The sequence below is a fragment of the Hemiscyllium ocellatum genome, chromosome 11 (assembly GCF_020745735.1).
Source record: "Hemiscyllium ocellatum isolate sHemOce1 chromosome 11, sHemOce1.pat.X.cur, whole genome shotgun sequence".
NCBI classification, from domain to species: Eukaryota; Metazoa; Chordata; class Chondrichthyes; order Orectolobiformes; family Hemiscylliidae; genus Hemiscyllium; species Hemiscyllium ocellatum.
This window is the reverse complement of record NC_083411.1, coordinates 75,028,025-75,041,328: the sequence shown is the minus strand read 5'-3', so window position 1 is coordinate 75,041,328 and position 13,304 is coordinate 75,028,025. Positions and strand designations below refer to the sequence as shown.

At 40.7% G+C, this 13,304-nt stretch overlaps 1 protein-coding gene across 9 annotated transcripts in view; it reads right to left on the bottom strand.

Annotated features, from left to right (window-relative positions):
* Positions 1–13,304, bottom strand: part of elf1 (E74-like ETS transcription factor 1) — a 269,290-nt gene that overhangs the window by 49,414 nt on the left and 206,572 nt on the right. For all 9 annotated transcript variants that reach the window (XM_060832618.1, XM_060832620.1, XM_060832617.1 and 6 more), the window contains one exon: positions 1,509–1,863. In XM_060832618.1, coding sequence (XP_060688601.1) covers positions 1,509–1,580 — 72 coding nt within the window. In that variant the 5' untranslated portion in view covers positions 1,581–1,863. The remainder of the gene's footprint in view (positions 1–1,508; positions 1,864–13,304) is intronic.

Sequence of the window (13,304 nt, the reverse complement as noted above, 5' to 3'; positions counted from 1 at the left end):
GTGCAGGTAGGGCAGGCATTAATAATAATTCCAACTAAGTTTTGAGCTTTCACTCTAGTTCCTACCAGAGATTAGTGGTGAGTGGAATGAAGTTAAGATGCTCATGAAACATCTATCAGAGTGTTTAGCTATACTACACAGTGAAGCCACAATTAAAATCCCTGTTACCAGCATCCCCAAATTCCCCAGCATTGGAAAAACAAATCAGCTTAGTGTTGACTGCTGCTACAGCGCCATCTCCAGGCCTACCTAAGTGGTATTTATCATGGCGCTATCCCTCCTTTAGGTCCAAAGCGATAGAAACTCTTTAACAACCACCTTCCTCAAGCCTTGATCACTTTGTCTAATTCATTCGCGTGACATTCACAAAGGTGCTTCGAGACTGACAATTTTATCAGGTGCACAGTCTTGAAGAAAGAAATATACATCACTTGGGATTTTGATTAGAAATCATGCCCATGGGCTTTGGAGAGGGAGCATACATTTTGTTGATGCAAACATCTGTTTAGGTTAGAAACAGTGCAGTGCTACGTCAGTGGATTGACATCAGTGAAGGACACCAGAGACACAAAAACACTTAACTGTGAATTTCAAATGTTCACAACACACATTTGTGCCATTGCTTCCCCATCTTGTGAATTTACAACCACGGATGGATCATTAAAGATGGAGAGACAGAGTACAGGGAAAGTGAAGTTTCTCCACAGAGAGGGTAGGGATAAAGTACTCGCCAGTAAGCACTGTGCCACCAGATCCTACTGAACTCTTTGAATGGGATTGCATTGCAACAAAGCTATCACTGCTAAAATGGAACTAGCTATCTTGGGATAAAGCTCCATCTAACTTTATCGCCATGGTAATAGTTTTCACTTCTCTAGCTTTGTTTCTCACCCTGTAATCCTCCCCTGACAAAGTTTCTTGTTCATTTGTAAACAGCTTTCATAAAATTACAGTAAGGTCAATGGCAAATATTCAAAGTAGGTTTTAATGAGTCTCCCAGCTCACTGGCTTTTCATCAGTTTTTTTTTTAAATAACAAAAAACAATTTCTTCACCACAAAGCCCATTGTTGGTCATTATTTAAGGAGAGAAAGTGAAATTCTGAGGTTTGGTCACTATATATAGTGAAGAATTTTTTTTTCAATTGTGGAGCCTTCCATTTCTGAATTCGCACATTGTCATTGTCTGATAGGAGGTCCGGACATGATGAAAGAAAATTAAAGTAATTTGGTTGAAATCAAATGAAGTTGCCAGTAAAGCAAATGCCGGAGGATCAGCAACATAACAAATGTACTGTTAACCCTTACTTCTGTAATGTAGTCATAGCCTCAACCTCTCAAGGAGGCCCTGAATATTCTCATCTGAAACTTGTTTTCACCTAGTTTCATTTCACCTGAAGACTCAGGCTCTCCATTGCAATTCATCAATCCAGTACGCAACAACTTTGAGTAAAGTGGTTGCTCTGTGATACACTTGATGGTAAGCTGTACATTAAGCACATGGACATACCTGGTGTGCATCATCCATTCCGTTACTAGCAAATTCGAACACCAGCTCAGTCTGTTGGACTGCAGCAGCCATGACTCTCAGAGCAAGCCCTCCAGCAGGGTAAAAGAGACGTTCTCAACCTTTATAGGAAAGAAGACTGCTTTGAGATTCAGGAGGTAGTCAGTGCGCAGAAGTAAATCAGTCTTGCTGGTCTTGATGACTTCAAGGAGAAGTCATCAAAGACTTTTAATTAGAACTGCACATAGATCACAGGATATGACGATGATGCGTGGACAGTCGAGAATCTTCTCTTGTACTGGAGGTGGGATTACACTCTCGCAGAGAAGGTAGGTTCTTGAAACATCATGAATTAGATCTGGAAAAGTAAAGCATAAAGGATACATTAATCCGGGAGTTGTTACATCACTGGTCACAATAAAGACTAGGAAGAAAGGTTAATATTTACTCCAAACATTAGGGCTAGTGATGCTGGTACCCAAAGGTAAGGCAACTTAGTTACTGAGATAAGACAGGCTTTTCAGTAAATCTGGTCGCAACAGGTTCCCCAAAGTCAGAGAATCAAGTATCCAGCAATGTGAATGGCATCACCCAAGATCAGATTGACCTGGAGTGTAAATATGTTTGCATGATTTGCTGGTTCAGTATATCTTCTAGAATTCTGTTGCATCTTAAATGAAGAACACGGAGGTAATTGCAGAACCGCCAATTTTAATATTTTTGAAAAGGAGTTTTATTTGTTTATCAGAATGACTGAGTGGTTTATTGCAGCGCTGTGCGGCAGACAGATATGGATTTGCAAAAATATTTCTAAACTTCAGGAGGTGCCAATTATGCCCAACTCATGAGGGAAGGTGGGTCAAGTACAGACCTGACACTCCCACGGAAGGTGTAAGAAGACAGAGTTCCAAGAACATCACTGATACTTTGATGCACTTGTATATAATTTCACTAACAAGAGTTTAGCAGATGCCCGATAACCTTTATCTGAGGCATGGTGAGCAATGTGCAGGTCATGAAGGAGTAACAGACAGAAAGTAAATGAAACAAAAAAGTGCCAAGTTACACCAGAAGAAATTTTATAAAGGAACCCATTGGAATACACCTTTAGAAATCCCAAATTTTTCAATTTTTATAATCCTTTAATAAAGGCAGAAAAGACAATTCTGTATTAAGCACAGACCTTATTCATTTTGGGATCTGAATTTGTGAAATGTTCTTGCCCGCTTTTTTCCAGAATCTCGAAGAGCTCAGTGCACATACACATGATGTTGTGTCGATGAGTCATTTCAACGTACATTAACTACACTAGGGGGCATCTCAGTTCAAGGCAAACTTAAAAGCCCTTAAAGCACTTAAGGTACAATTTTTGGCAATTATTCTAAGTGCATTCAAGCTTCAACAGAAACTGCAGATGAAGGAAACTCCCACAAACTTGTTTTGAGTGTTGACCCACAAGAATTGGGAACAACAACATCTCGACTGAGACTGTCCACAGGTGGTGGCATTTTTGTATCAAATTTGAAGCTGATCAACTATTCAGGATTTTTGAGAACAAATCAGCATCCCCAACAGAGAAATATTCACTCTTAAATTGAGAAGTATATTTCTTTAAAAGGTGGGGAGCTAAAGCCAACATGGGATGAAGTAGCAAGTGGTAGGAAAAGGTGTAATGAGCCTTTTAGTATCCTAATTTTTGATTCTGATTGTCTTCAGCATTGTCTGGAAAGCAAGGTTTGAATGGTTTCATGCTATCAAACTGCTCTGGTCTTGAACAGTTCGTATGGATGCAGAAGCAGCTAACCCTATTGACATTAAAGACAAGTCATCAACTTTTCAGCATTATGAACGAACTGTTTAGTTCTCCACACAATCTTCATTATCCTGACATACAGTGGAAAGGAACAGTTACTACATGAAAATATTCTTCCTAACCCCTCAATCCCCCAGAAGAAAATGAAAAAAGAAATCAATTGCTAATGGATTTTGGAGGAGATTTATTCTACATCATATTCTGTTGTGATGCTCATGCTCAATAATGAGGGCCCTCAGGTTACCAGAAGATAGAGCAAAAGTTTTTTGAAAAGCACTGATGATTTACAGCGCATGAAAGATGCCTTTTCAATATGTTCAATGTGTATAATGTGCAGGAACATAGAAGAAAACTAACAATATTTGCAATCCAAACAGATATGCAATTATGGTGAATTGCAAAATAATTTTAAATATTTATACAGTCAGCATATGGAAAGTTCCACAAAATCTGAGAATGCATGAGCCTGAACATCAAACCTTTGTTAGTGAAGATATCATCAAGGGATTTAAAGAAAATGGACAAGATTAACAATCCAAGTACATTACATTACAGGTCTAATCCAACCATTCCTCAGAGATGCAAGTTTATCTCCAGATGATTGATGAAATTATTTTCAAAAGAACCAACTTTTTTCCTGGTGTAAATTCCACCTTTGATGCTGGAACCTTTCTGTACAACTTCAGTTATCATAAACTGTCAGGCTTTATTGCTGCAAGGCACTGAGACAGATTTTGTACCATATATTGCAGCACATAAGCCAAGTCCATTTTTCTACCCCCACCCCCTAAAAGTCATGTTGTTGTATTTACTCAGTATTTAAGTCAACTTCCTTTCTAGCCATGGCATGTTATACTTGTATTAGCAGGCATCTCAATTCTTCACCCCACAAGTGCATATTTTTCTTGTCTTTTCTTATCTTATAACTGAGAGTTAAGGAACAAAATAAATGATATGGGCAATGTTAGAGAGGTGTGCAGGATTTTAAAAAGGTACCCCTAACTGGTTACTAGAGGCAAATAACATTTCAAAATATCATCATGCACACTTGTGCTAGCACTTCACTTACATACAGTACTTGGCGGATAAGTTCACCATAGGTTTTAGAAGGATAATGCATGCTTCTGAGGGTCAGCTTACAGACTAACAGACTAACATATATGGGTTCTGACTTATTTCTGACCTATTATTTGTTAAAAAAAATAAAGTCTACATATTTGACATTTGAAAGAGATGAACAGTAACAACGTAAAATGATATTAATAAGTTGACCACCAGGCAAAGAAGCTAAGCTCCGAAAGACAATCAAACGTGATGCATTACTGCCAAATTCGAGAAATGTTCAGCACTGGTATGAAGAGTGATTATAAAACTGGCTGCTTATTTCCTTTATAATCTGAAGATGGATCATCATCATTACAGAAAATTCAAAGGAAATGGCTTGTATAAATTGCACCAGCAATAGTTTGCAATGTTTTCCTGCTACTGAATCATAGCAGAGTCTCAGTGGTTCCACCATTATACCAATGGGTTTCTCCTTGCTGTAATGATGATGAAGAAGTGATTTTGTGGAGTGTAATTAACTCCACCATTATCCAAAACCGATTTTTCTGCCAATTGTACATTCCCCTGCATTAATCCAACAAGGTGGTCGTTAAAAGGTTATTTTTTTTCCCTCTGTGTTCTATGTGAAATTAGACATGTCAAATTCACTGCCAATTGTAAACAAGGGAGAAAATGTATTACAGGGTAATATAGTTCCACTAAATAGTTGTTTGCAGCTTTGGATTGGCACATGGATTGTGTGGTGGTAATGAGTTAGAGGAGAACTAAAATCCTGCATTTTATGGTGTGTGGCCATGTTGTGCAGTTTTATTTGGAGTGACACAGGTTGATGTGATTCACAGTGCTGTCCATTCTGTGAAACACTGTCAATATTGCAGCTCAAAGAAGTGACTCACAGATTTCTAGGTACTTAAATTTACAGTTATCCAATCTAATCATAAGTAATAGGCTGTTCTTTGAACTAAGTCAGAAGGTTGTGGGTTCAAGTCCCATACCAGAGGTTTGAGAACATAGTCCAGGGCGAACAATTCAACAGCAGTACTGAGGATGTGCTGCAGTCTCAAAAACAAAATGGATTCTGAAATGGCATGTTAAACCTAAGCTCCACAACGCTCACATTTGTGTGGGTCTAAAAATATACTATGGCACTATTTTGAATAAAAAAGAACAGTTACATTGGCCAGAATTTATTTCTCAATTAATATTCACTAAAACAGATTATCTGATCATCATTACATTGCTCACTTGCTCCTTTTCCGACTACACAAGTGTCGAACTGATCTCTCTTCTCACTGTCTCCCTGGCAACCACCCCACCCCTCTCCACCCACCACCTTGAAATCCTCCCGAGCAGCTCTAGCAATCCATCCTTTTTGTACAGGTCACACTTACGCAGAAGAGATTCCAATAATCCAAAAAATGTGAACCCTTCTCCCCTACACCAGCACACCACACTTTCATCTATTCTATCCTCCTATTCCTACGATCACCCTCAAGGACCTTTCTAAATTCCTGCCTAATTTGTTGAATTCTCTCCTCAGAACCTCATCATTTTCTCTTCCTATGTGCTGGTCCCTTTCCCCTTTGAGAATATTATACACCCTTTCAGAGATATTCTTGATTGACACCAGGGAAGCAATACACCATTCTGATGTCTCATTGTTAGCTGCAAAAACAACTGTCTTTGGCTCTAACTTGAGAGTTCCCTGCCACAACGGATCACGTGTAGGTCAGGTATGATGACATAGTAGGTATGGTTAGTAGGTTTCCAGATGACACTAAAATGGTGGTGTAGGGGCCTGCCAAGGTTACCTCAGAATACAATGGCACCTTGATCAAATGGACCTGTGGGCCAGGGAGTGGGCAGATGGAGTTTAATTTAAATTGGTGCTGCATTTTGGAAAGGCAAGTCAGACTTATACACTTAATGGTAAGGTCATGGGGAGTGTTGCTGAATAAAGACATTGGAGTATAGGTTCATAGTGCCTTGAAAGTAGACTCACAGTTAGGATAGTGAAGGCGGCATTTAGTATGCTTTCCTTTATTGGTCAGAGCATTGAGTATAAGAGTTGGGAAGTCATGTTGCGACTATACAGGACATTGGTTAGGTTACTTGTGTGCATTTCTGCTTTTCCTGTTACAGGAAGGATGTTATGAAACTTGAAAGGGTTCAGAGAAGCTTTGCAAAGATGTTGCCAGGGTTTGTAGGTTTGAGTTACAGGGAGAAGCTGAATAGACTAAGGATATTTTTCTTGAAGTTTCAGAGGCTGAGGAGTGACCTTGTAGACGTTCATAAAATCAAGAGTGGCATGAATAGAGTGAATAGACAAGGTCTTTTCCACAGGATGGGTGAGTCCAGAACTAGAGGGTATAGGCTTAGGATGAGAGGGGAAAAACTTAAAAGGGACCTAAGGGGCAACCTTTTCACACAGAGGGTGGTATGTGTATGGAATGAGCTGCCAGAGAAAGTGGTGGAGGCTGGTACAATAACAATATTTAAAAGGCACCTGGATGGGTACACAAATATGAAGAGTATAGAGGGACATGGGCCACACACTGGCAAATGGAACTAGATTAATTTAGGATATCTGGTCATTGTGGACAAGTTGGACCAAAGGGTCTACACCCATGCTATACATCTCTATGACTCCATGCTCCATATGGCCAGCCCCCGGGCAGAATAGACTTTCAGTATTCAGAGCAGGCCCCTTGCATGAAGGTTTGCCAAATGGCAATAGGTCAACGAAGAGGCAACAAGTGCCAACTAAACCGTGAACCAGCTAAGCGGCAGCACCTTCACCAGGGAACAAGGAGGACGCTCAAGCAGTCTGAGGGAACAAAACCAAATTCAGAATTGAGAGAAGGGCTACAGAACTTCCCCAAGAATTAAAAGCATCGAGATGTTCTGCAGTTAATGCTACATTGTGAAACGCAGTGTTGCACAAACGGTCATCTGATCCTAATTATGACTCATAATGGGAAATGAAGTTTGTCATGGCCTCCACATTTCTACACTGTTCCTATGGTCAAATTTGCAACTCAGCTCAGCAAAACTTCAGCCTAGCTTAGCCTTTCTTCTTAAAAAAAATGGGACACAGCTTTCACTCACACACACACACACACACACAATAATTACGATAAACTTTGTAGACCATCTTCTTTCCTCCCCCCTCCTCAGATTGGAATAATTAACTGGATTTTAAAAAAATAAAGAAAGCTCAGTTTACATTCCTGGTCTGTATCATATTGGTTGGCCTCAGTAGTAGAGATTTTATATGCTTTGGGGGGGGTGGGGGGGGGTATCAGTTAGCTCAGTTGGCTGGATAGCTAGTTTGCAATGCAGAGTGATGCCAACAATATGGGTTCAAATCGTACACTGGCTGAGGTTACCATGAAAACCATTCCTTCCCAACCTCTCCCCTCACCTGAGGCACGAACAGCCTGTGGTCTGCTAGGACTACGGTGACTTTGTCTTTAGAGGTGGTGTATGCAACCTCAGTATCCCTAGTTTGGTTTGTTGGTTGACATGATGGGTTCAGTAATTTCCCTGTCCTCTACCTTCTGCTGCAAAATGTGCAGATTTGAAGTAAATGTGGTCTATGATGCCTCTTCCAGTGCCAAAGGTTGGTCTTACCATGTGAAGAACAGATAAAGGTAGGAGATTTTTCCTATAATCCAACGCATCGTGAGGAGCAGAGAAAACAAAATGGTGAAGAAGAATGGAGGGAAAATAGTTAAATGGAAGCTGGCTTCTGAGTACAAGGTAGGATTGGAGAACAGTGAGACGCAGATCAAAGTGGCCTCTCTGCAAAGGGGAAAAACAAACACATCTCTGGAACAGGATGCAAACTGAAGCAGTAGTGTTACAAAGTTCTGGATTTTGTTAAAAAATACACATGGATGTTAGAAACAGTTGAGATTCAGATCTTTCTAGAACAAATGAACCAAACGGCTTTCCTCATCTACAGCTATCTTGTAACCTTACGATCACCTAGGCATCCTGTTAGAATTACTTAGATTATCCTCTTCTGAAGAATTATCCACTGCCACCAGGTCAGAATAAGGCTGCTTCCAGCTGGAATGGTCCCTGCAGCCAAATAACTTTCCAGAAAGACTCAAAAATTGTGCAAAATGGCCAACTGGGTGAAAACTGGAATGAGCACCTGTGGAGCCATTTCACAGAAATGCTTCAATACTTTCAAACATTGGCAGAATTAAACCAAATAAACAGGATTCCTTTCAGTAAACATATTTTTCTCCACTATAAACTTTAGTCTAAGCTAGGAAGGAAGCAATGTGTGCCAATGAACTCCTTAACCCCTTCCAAGCTCATTTGCATTATCATTTTAATGAGGGCCAATGTAGCATAGCATACAAATCTTGTGTGTCAGTGAAAGCAGATTCGATGTTGCTTAGGCAACTGTGACAGCTTCGAGTGGGCAAACTCAAACAAACCAAGCAAATTACCCCACCCAGACTCTGGGCTGGAGATATTTTCAGCATCACTTCCCTTTTAGAGTAGTCAAATATGTAAATACTGCAGACACGTTCAGAATCAACAAATGTAGTACCTTAAAATAGCAGGGAAAAGATGATGGTGGAAAGCACCTAGTTCTATAGAAAGGCCAGCAAGTTGGACCATAATTGCTGCTGGGTCTACATTGGCAACTCAGATTGTTACCACGATTTGCAAGAAACTGTTATACCTAGCATGTTATGCCAGTCATTTGGTTTGTCTCCAGCACCACCTTAGTATTAATTTCTTTGTAATTATCTCCATGCCTCAATTAACCAGAATGTAGTTCATCCTGTCACTTGTTATTTAGTTGTTGACACTTTACTGGCACTATGACACTGTTGATCACCTGCCGAGATCTATTATATGGCCTATCGATAGTCCACTCACAACATTTGTATGATCTTTTGATCTCTCTGATTATAAAGTCTGTGCTGGGTGCTCTCTTCACTTCACCTGGCGATGGGACAGCGCTACAAAAACTTGTGATTTCAAATAAACCTGTTGGACTATAACCTGGTGTTGTGTGACTTTTGACCTTATGACCAATATCACTCTTAGTCGTCATGGTAAAACAGTCAATAAATAAATAAAAGGCAATTTAGTTACCTTACATTGAACCGGTTTTAAAATTTTTATATTATTCCATAAAATATTTTAATATGAACATAAATTAAAACATGTTATGATACGACTTTGCTCATTACTGGAGGAATGACAGGTTTGCTTTCCTATCATATGCATGGGAATCAATTATCTCAGTTGACTAAATGACTACGGTCAAGTGTGGAATAAAGCCGACAACTCCCTGACCACGGAGAGTTCATGGAGGCCTTACCACACTTTATCCCAAACCTGTGGGCTGGTTACCCTTGAACTATAGGTAACCACCTGTGTTTCCATCCGATGGTGCAAGATGGTCATGATCCTTCATGAAACATAGCTGCTTGCCACTGTTGTGCAGTTTGTTTTCAGTGCTCATTATGAAGAGAATATGCTGCTGATCAAGGTAAATCCAGGATGTTCTAAGTTAGAGCAGGGACGTGGCCCTCAAAACATTGGAATCTCATTCTGTACTGCGGTTGTATCTCAATACCAAACTTCCAACTCCAGTACACGTGATATTTGTGCTTCAACACTCTCAAACTCGTTGCCAATTTTTGGACAGCTATGGCACACTGCTACATCCTGTCCATTATCGTGCGGGCAAAGTGCTATGTTACAAAAAAAAAGAAAACGACCTTAAAGTCTTGGAGGGCAAAGGCAGCATCTCTACATTGTCAAAACTCTGCATCATAAAGAACATTGTCAGTTAATACTAACTCAGATATTTCTCCCATAATCTAGTTACACGCACGGAACCTTTCAAAAGGTAACCCTTTCTAGCAGCTGTGCAGTAATTCTTTTCTGACACATTTATTACAGGTGCACAAAGCTAAAAGGTTGGGAACTCCCTGGAAGCTGCTCTGGCCAAATAAGTTTGATGGAGCCAGAGTTGCAAGGGAAACCCAGCCTGAGTGCTGAGCTAATTATGGAGAAGAGAGAGCAGATCCCCAGAGATTTCTTGGCACATACCTCTACCTATAGTGAACTTGCACATTCTTCAGAGGTGAAAGGTGCAGATGGTTAAGAATGATGGACGAGAACACATAATCTTCACTAATGCTGCCAACTGTCTTCTTTCTGCACTAAATATGATAAAACATATCATTCAAAGATTCCGCAGTTCCACACGTGAATGCAATGGCATCAGCATTCAGACCATTTTGATTCTGCTTCTATGAAGCTTTCTTCCCAATTAATAACTCCATATGAATGCTGCTGTTATTGTGGATCAGTTAGCTGGACAGCTGGTTCCCAATGCAGAGGGGTGCCAATAGTATGAGCGCAATTTCCTCGCCTGTTGAGATTATCATGAAAGATTCTCCTTCTCAATGTCTCCCCTCACCGGAGGAGTAGCGACGCTCAGGTTAGACCACCACCAGTCATCTCTCCCTAATGAGAGGATAGGTCTAGAAGGACTCTGGTGACTTTTCACAGCAGTCATATTTGATAGCACATGTGGCAGATGGTGAAGGAAGCAACAAGGAGGAATAATCTGTTTGAGCTAAATATTGCAGATACATCTATCCACGATATCATAACCAGCGCACAGTCGTTGTTGTGGAGACTAAGTTCCCATCTTTGCAGTTAGGATACCCTCCTCCCAAAATAAATGGGATAAAACTTTTAATCAGATAGAGCAACAGAAAACTGGGCCCACAGCATCTCATGGATACCATCGCAGCAAAGTTCTCTTCAATCATAATCTAAAACATTTGCCCATTCTACCATTACCATCAAGCTGGCAGATTGAGCCTGGTTCAAGAGAAGTGCCAGGGCATGCCTGGAACACTCCCTGTGATATCACAAAACGGCTCAAGGTACTGGACACTGGAAAAATCTTGGGCCCTGTCAACACTTCAGCAATAGTACTGAAGACTTGTGCTCCAGGACTCACTGCATCCCTAGCCAAGCCGTTCCAATATAGCTACAACATTGGCATCTTCTCAACAATGTGGAAAATTGCCCAGGTATGTCCTATACATAAAAGCAGGACAAAGCCACTCTAGCCAATTGGCAAAGTGATGGAAAAAGTTGTAGACAGTGCTATCAGTGGCACTGGCAAATAAACCTGATCAAAATGATGATTGTTGGGATCCAGCCACTGCCTCCGAACTCCGTTACCTGATGACAGCATTGGGCCATAAAAGACCTGAATTCCAGAGGGCAGGTGAGAGTAACTAACCATGCCATCGAGGCAGTATTTGACCAAGTATTGTATTAAGGAGCAAAACTGGAGTCAATGGGAACTGGGTGAAAGTTCTCTGCTGATTGGAATCTTGCCCAGCACAAGGGAAGACATTTGAGTTTGTGGGAGGTTAATCATCTCAGCTCCAGGACATCTCTGCAGGAGTTTCTCAGGATTATGTTCTAGGCCCAACCATCTTCAACTGCTTCATAAATGACCTTCCCACCATCACAAGGTCAGAAGTGGGGATATTCACTGATGACTGCACGATGCTCAGCACCATTCATGACTCCTCAGATACTGAAGCTGTCAGTATTCAAATGCAGCAAGACCTGGATAATAGCCAGGCTTTGACTTGTAATTGGATAGTAGTATTCACAGAACATAGAACATTACAGCGCAGTACAGGCCCTTCGGCCCTCGATGTTGTGCTGCCCTGTGAAAATAATCTGATGCCCAGCTACACCATTCCATTATTATCCATATGTATGTCCAATGCCCTTAAGGTCAGCGAGTCTAATACTGTTGTGGGCAGGCTGTTCCAAGGCCCTACTACTCTCGGAGTGAAGAAACTACCCCTAATATCTGTCCAAAATCTATCACCCCTCAATTTAAAGTTATGTCCCTTCACGTTAGCCTTCACCATCCGAAGAAACAGGCTCTCACTGTCCACGCTATCTAACCCTCTGATTATCTTATACGTCTCGATTAAGTCACCTCTCAACCTTCTTCTCTCCAATGAAAACAGCCTCAGTTCCTTCAGCCTTTTCTCGTAAGACCTTCCTTCCATACCAGGCAATGTCCTAGTAAATCTCCTCTGAACCCTTTCCAAAGCTTCCACATCCTTCCTATAATGTGGTGATCAGAACTGCATGCAATACACTCCAGCTGCTGCCTTACCAGTGTCTTGTACAACTGGAGCATGAACTCGTGACTCTGAAACTCAATCCCCCTACCAATAAATGCCAACACACTGTCTGCCTTCCTAACAACCTGGGTAGCAACTTTCAGGGATTTACGCACCTGGACACAGAGATCTCTCTGTTCATCTATACTGCCAAAAATTTTACCATTAGCCCAATATTCTGTGATCCTGTTACTTCTTCCAAAGTGAACTACCGCACACCTTTCCACATTAAATTCCATTTGCCATTTCTCAGCCCAGCTCTGCATCTTATTTATGTAATGGAAAATTAAGAAATGTTACATTTACTGTGAAATTTGAAAAAGAATGCTTTTCCAAAATTCAATGTTGTGCTGAACTTCGTAAACAATATCTAGCTACGGTTTGTAGCCAGCTTGTGTCTGTGCAAATTTTGTAAACATTCAACTTGACCTGGTGACAGTCGAACTCAGTGAAAGCTGAAGAACTGTTATGTCCAAGACCAAGGGATGAGAGAATAACAACTTGACTTTTCCCGGTCTTTGCCCTTGAGAGTGTGATAACAAACAGTATAAGACAAGTATCTGAGTAATACTCAGGTACCCCTTATATTGAGGCAGCAAGCTGAATGTACTGGGTCAATTCTACAGAATTTAAATAAAGTTCCTTTCTTTGCTCTTGCTAACAGTTGAGTTAAGTTGATTTAATTTCCACGACAGTAAATTGGGGGTT